Genomic DNA, 6,455 nt, shown 5'->3' with positions numbered 1-6,455 from the left:
AGAAAAAAAATTGAATAGCAGCAATAAAACCATCACCTACAATGGGCCAACAGAACTTGAAGAAATGGCTAGAAAAACTATCTGGCCCAGGTGCTTTACTTAAGTCAATAGAAGACAAGGCCCAAAACAACTTGATCCCTAGTGACACACCGACACTCTTTATAAGAGCAAGGGCTATGGAAATGAGTGTTTTAACACTCATTCACTGCCAAATTGAGTGAGGATTGAGTGAAAGAGGGTTTTTCTGACCATGGAAGTCCCAAATAAAGAGACTAAGCGGCTAATGATTATCCGCTTGGAGAGATTTTTTCTCCACAAGCGGCTAAATATATGCCTCTTCGCAGGGTCTTTTTTTTTAAATAATAAAACCTAACGGTGAGTCCCGCATCCAAGAATTTTAAATTAAATCTGACGTTGAGGTTGAGATCAAATCCCTTGGTACAATAGAATGTGTAATTTTCATATAGTATATATGAAAAAGGAATTTTCCCGATAAAAACAAGATACAGCAAGTTGTGTCCGACAGGTTTTCTAAAGCGTATGCGTTATTCTTAGTTACAGATTCTGCGTTTCTTGTATGGCGAAATACTTAAAAGTGGAAGAATCCATTTCTCTCTCGTATTGCGAACTCTATATGACGACCCTTTTCGTCCGAAGATCTCCGTAGTTTAGTCATTCCATGGATCATACGCCCTGCTCCTTGGGTATTTCAGTGGCATCACCTTCATAATGTCGATCGTGTTATTCCAGTTCACCCCGGAAAAGGAAGAAAAAATATCAAAAGATGGCGCAGAAAAGAAGGGGGTTGAGAGAAGCTCTCTCAATGGAATAGACAAAATATTGCTCTTTCGGCCACAGTAAGGGAAAAATGGCTCGATCCATCTAATTTATTTACACTGGGTTTGATTAAATCTCGGGGAATAGACTATTCGAGACATGAGGGTGCCAAGTCTACGCGCTCCTGGTCCTGGTTTGAGCTTATTAGGCTCCCCAACCTCAGAACATGGAGGGTTGCCAGAACACCAACCCCCTGGAGTGAAGCTGTTATTTTCGCGGTGAAGAAGATCTTTGTCGATCTTATCCAAGACGGGGTCATCTCGCTTAAATTTCCGAGCAAATGGAGCACCACTGCGAATCATCTTAAAAGTGTCATTTATGTTCAGAACATGAGGATGCTGTTTTGGGGGATTGTCCCATGAAATATAATGCATATCATGGTTGACTGCAGTTTCTGCGAATTCGGGCACATTGCAGATGATTGTGTGGAAATACCCTTCAGGAGAAGATAAGAAGTTGGAGTAGTACATAAGGAGTGTTCTTGGCAAGTTATCCCAGCCCCATATAATATATTCCACAAACGAACGAGATAGAATCATCCATGCTGAACCTGCAAAAAAATATTGTGTTAATCACCCTAGAGGAACCTAAATTTTACAGCTTGTTAACCATCATAAATTCAAGCTAGGGAAGCATCTACGGTTACGTTCAAGCTAGTAGGTAAAAAGCTTTTTATTTCAATTCCACCGCCCTTTTTACTATAAAAACGATCCAGGCACCCAGCAATCACATGGCACATCTTCTTGAATGCCACGTTAGTGGAGGACAACAAAACCTCAATACGAAAATTTTAAAGTACAACAACCATCAATTTTCCGATAGACATGGTATATATATAACAACCATAGAACCCCAATCGTTCACTACAATTCATACAACAATAACATAAAAATGTGATAATTGTAGTCACAGGATATCTTCTCCACCAAGATTCTGCAAATAATACCATAATCGCTACCCCTCAACAAGCTTGACTAGCTGTAGCTCCACTTACTTAAGCTGGGAGTAATTAGAAGGCTTCATAATGGGAATATGTATCCTAAACATATGGTTTCTTCTAATCGACGTGGCTAAAGGTTTAAGGTTTTAACTGATGTTTTTTTTCCTCATAACATAACATTCATACATAATGAATTCAATTTCTTAACCTATCCTTCTTTTAGAGCGTACACTCTACTTAAATTCATATGGTTGAACTATATAGGTTACATGTTACTAATGTGAACACGAAGGTGGAGGAATTTTCAGACTTATCATATGCTTCAACTAAAGCTCAAAAAGGGAAGTAACAAGGAATCAATGTTTCTGTTCTCTCTGTTAACAAGCCCTCATGTAGTTTCAAGTCTGGTTAACTCGTGGGTAGTCTTAAATGCATCACTATTTATTAATTACCCATCTAATCTTTCTCTAAGGCTCAAGGACCCATAAGGAGAGAGAAAGCTAACCTGTAAACAGTTTATATGCTGTTGGCACCTCTCTTTTTTCTGTAGTCCAGAAAACATCCTGTTTTGTTGTTCCATATAGCCCTGGATCAATAATGACAGGTTTTGCCCTTTGACCCCTGCTCAAGACAACAAATTCGGGATTAATGAGTGCTATCCAAACAGTCAAAAGAAATGCAAACCGAGAAAGGAACAAGGAAATAAACTCACTCCTTCCACCCTAACCGACTTGTGTGTTCTATAAAATTCAGTGTTCTGTTCACTGTCATAAAAGTGGAGAGAAGATCTGCATATTTGAAATTGGATAAATTAAAATAATCTAAAGTCACATATATAACAGAATATCGAACAGTCATGAAAGTAAAATACGAACCATCTTGTGTCACAAGAGGGTAATCCGAGGCGCTAAGATTTATAAACCAGTCCCATTCTTTGCTTTTCCTGAGAAGAATTGCAGACGCATGAAGTGTATTGGAAACCATCGTGGGTCCTCTGTAAGTGACCATGTTTGCTTTCTTTATCATGTAAACATTCCCAGTCTTGACGAAAATTGGTTCCCTCTCTACCCGAGAAGCAAGCTCCAATCTCTCTTCAACCGATGACTCTAAGTCCAGATGCACTATGTAATGATTCCATGGATGATATAAAGCTTTTAGAGTTCTCCAAAGCTTCTCTAGATCACCCTTTGATCCAGAAACCAGATAAGCAAATCGTGGAACAGAAGGTGCTGCTGGTGGTGGAGGAGGTTGTTTAAGTTTTGTTTCAATAAAGGCAGGATTGTCTGTTTGGTTCCCAGATACACCTCTTGAGAAAATTGAAAAAATTGAATTGATTCTATCTAATGAAGAAACAAGACCTAGGTTGAAAGAAGTAACAAGGAGAAAGACACATATAAAGGAGCTTATGAAGAAAGAAAGCACCCATTTCTTCTCAATATTTATGGCTCCCATTACTGAATCTTCTCATAGGTTTTTACTTAATATTTTCTACATTCAATCTCCTAATATGTATGACATGACTTAAGAGCAAAAAGCGCACCATTAATGCATCCAGCTCTGAAATCGGATCAGCAGCTGATGCAAAACGTCCAAATTGAGGAATTCAACGTACCTGTAGATTCAACAGAATTCAATTTGAGAGTTGAAACAGAAGATTAATATATAGAAATACTTAACCCAGAAATAAATAAATCTCAGAAGATCGGTATCTAGAATGAACGAATAAGATAAAAGTGAAGATTACAAGTCGTTTCTATCAATGTACTAGCTTGCTAGCTAACAAACAAAGAATTTTCCTTTTTAACTTTTCTAACAGAGACAATTCTTCAAACACCTTAACTACGAAATCTATAATCAGTTATAATACGAACAAAGCAAAGACAAATCCAATCCAAAATAAACACAGAGAATATATAATCAAATCAAATTCTGAATTGAAACTAAACCTGGAAATAAAAGGCATAATTTGGATAACCAATCGATCAAAACAAATCATAAAATTCATGCTATACTTTGAATAAATAACATAGATAAACAAGAACTTCTCTTACAATGTAAAATGAATGAATCATTAGATTTTTAGAAAGAGAAAAGATAATGATCTAGAGAAAGAAAAACTAACCATAAATATATCTGAAACACTGAATACGATTCAGAATTAGAACCTTATAATCTTCTTTTCGTGTTCGAACAAGAATGTAGAGAGAAATAAAAGCAGAGTTTGATTAAAATAGGATTAGTAACATAATATCAAAAGCACATCAAGGAACGTGAGATGTGGTTCAGGGATTTTAGTTGTGCTAAGTCACCACTCATCACGGATTAACGGTTGACCAACGACTACTAACTACTACTAACTCCTTCTGATCAAATACAACTAACCTACGGTATAATAATAATACAATACAATTATCTCAAGCTCTCCATTTGGCAGTATGTTAGATCACGGAGTTTTAACTTATATTGTTGATGATATAAGCCTCGAAAGTGACGATTTGTCTGAGCTATCAATAAAGGCAATTGATTGAGCTATCAATAAAGGCAATTGATTGATTTGTACCAGGAAAAACATACAGGTGAATATATTATAAATATGGAACGTGGACTTTCGATTTTGGGATGTAGTTTTACAGTTAAATCTGAGGTCGGGATCTTGCGACAAAAGTTTTTACAAGCTTCTTAAACTATCGGCTTCTTAAATTAGGCTCAGGTCCAATTCATGGATAACCCATAATATGAGGCCCTTAATTAAAAAAAGTTTAAATCTAGGCCCCGAGTTTTTAAAAGATCTTGATACCCTTATGCATATTATCAAGCCCATAATTAAATAAAATTTAAATCTAGGCCCAAAATTATTAAATCTAGACCCGAAATTATTAAAATACAGTGTGAAGGTGTAAACAGAAGTTACACATGCATATGGCATGTGTAACCAGAAGTTACACATCCTTATGATATGTGTAATGCAAAGTTACACTTGTATATATATGCAAATAAATAGACATCAAAAAAAAAACACAAAAAAAAAGTTATTACTTTAATATTCATTTGCAATAATTTCTTAGCATGTGTAACTAGAAGTTACACACGCATCTGTTTAGTGTAATTGAGAGTTACATATGTGTCTATCTAGTGTAACTGAGAGTTACACATGCATCTGACTTGTGTATTCAGCGTCAACTCCAGTTCCAGCGAGACCATTACCACGTTTAAGCAATTAGCTTTTATGAAGTTATCTAAAACCTGAAATATAACAACAAGCAATCAGTATTTATACGATTAAAATGAACAGTACATAAAACAATGTATATTTCAGTTTCACAAGCATCTGACTAGTGTAGCTAGCGGTTACACATGCATCTGAATTGTGTAACTGAGAGTTACACATGCATATAACATGTGTAACTAGGAGATACACATTCATCTGGCTAGTGTAGCTAGCAGTTACACATGCATATGACTAGTGTAACTAGGAGTTACACATACATATTGATATGTGTACACAAAATCAGTATGTGTAAGTAAAAGTTACACATCTAATTAACATGTGTAACTTGCAGATACACATGCATCTGAATTATGTAACTAGGAGTTACACATGCATCTGACTTAGATATGTCAACATAAAATCAGCAAATCCATCTCTAAATGAATAACACTAGCAAAAACGAGAGGTGACTATCAAGCAATTACCAGTCATAAAATAATACAGTTAACCTTGCAAGTGAATGAGAAGCTCTTAATTAAGATATCACTGCTTCAGCAGAAAGACGTTGTTAGCACTGTATTAACAGAAAGACGTTTTACAGCGCTAGTCTAGATGTACCTAAGCCATTTTCATATTATCGATGACGAAGGACATTTTAAGCAACAGAAAGTAAAGCTTCAGACAGTAATTATACTGGCAGAATAATACAAACACCTGAGAACCTTGTGCTAGCACATTAATATCGCAAAAAATGATCACACAACTGATTCAGCAGGGTATATATATGAACCCAGGAAAACAAAATGCATGTGTAATCAGTAGTTACACATGTAAACAATAGTTACACATGCATATTAGCATAAGTTACACATACAATCATCATGTGTAACTAGAAATTACACATCTAATTATTATGTGTAACTATAAGTATAACCTGCATCTAATTAGTCTAATCTGCATCCACTACTACTCCCTACTACTAGGACTTGATGTTCTTTTCTCAATTTCATAAATATAACCACTATAACATATCCCATCAAATTAGCATGTGTAACTATAAGTTACATATGCATATCCCATCAAATTAGCATGTGTAACTATAAGTTACACATCTAATTTGCATGTGTAACTAGTAGATACACATTTATTTGGCTTGTGTACCTAGAAGTTACATATTTAATTAGCATGTGTAACTACTAGTTACACATCCATAGTCTGCCAATGCTAGTTAAACGTGCAAATTGTCATGCATATGGCTTGTGTGATGTGTAGTTAAACAGATGTATGAGTTAAGTGAAACCATTCCAGACCTATATCCATATACTACCTTTCAAGAAAAAGAAGTATCTAGTCGTAAGTAATCAAGAAGGCTTACTTGATAACGGTGTTCACTTTATCTGTCTGGATGTTGTACATCTTCTTGAAAGCATCCTTGTTTTCTTCTTCTTGTTGTCTTCAATCTTCTTCATT

General features: G+C 35.6%; 1 protein-coding gene across 2 annotated transcripts; it reads right to left on the bottom strand.

Annotated features, from left to right (window-relative positions):
* Positions 1-387: 387 nt before the first annotated feature.
* LOC113287621 (beta-glucuronosyltransferase GlcAT14A-like) lies at positions 388-4,050 on the bottom strand. 2 transcript variants are annotated; one of them, XM_026536409.1, is made up of 5 exons: positions 3,900-4,050; positions 2,653-3,389; positions 2,490-2,565; positions 2,283-2,398; positions 388-1,387 (listed from the first exon to the last, which is right to left on the bottom strand). In XM_026536409.1, the coding sequence occupies exons 2-5, from the start codon at positions 3,227-3,229 to the stop codon at positions 888-890; spliced, it is 1,269 nt and encodes a 422-aa protein (XP_026392194.1). In that variant the 5' UTR covers positions 3,230-3,389; positions 3,900-4,050; the 3' UTR covers positions 388-887. The 2 variants fall into 2 exon arrangements, with proteins under 2 accessions (XP_026392194.1, XP_026392195.1); XM_026536410.1 differs by having other exon boundaries at positions 3,829-3,905.
* Between the last annotated feature and the right edge of the window lie 2,405 nt (positions 4,051-6,455).

Source organism: Papaver somniferum, chromosome 6, assembly GCF_003573695.1.
Source record: "Papaver somniferum cultivar HN1 chromosome 6, ASM357369v1, whole genome shotgun sequence".
NCBI lineage: Eukaryota > Viridiplantae > Streptophyta > Magnoliopsida > Ranunculales > Papaveraceae > Papaver > Papaver somniferum.
The sequence above is the reverse complement of the archived record's forward strand: the minus strand, read 5'-3'. Positions and strand labels throughout refer to the sequence as shown.

What these genes read in the sequence shown, in the direction of transcription:
- LOC113287621 (XM_026536409.1), bottom strand. Translation starts at nt 3,229, where the DNA reads ATGGGAGCCATAAATATTGAGAAGAAATGGGTGCTTTCTTTCTTCATA. An exon ending in AGTCGGTTAGGGTGGAAGGA is followed by an intron (nt 2,399 to 2,489) that starts GTGAGTTTATTT and finishes TGTCTTGAGCAG; the next exon opens with GGGTCAAAGGGCAAAACCTG. An exon ending in AGCATATAAACTGTTTACAG is followed by an intron (nt 1,388 to 2,282) that starts GTTAGCTTTCTC and finishes ATTTTTTTGCAG; the next exon opens with GTTCAGCATGGATGATTCTA.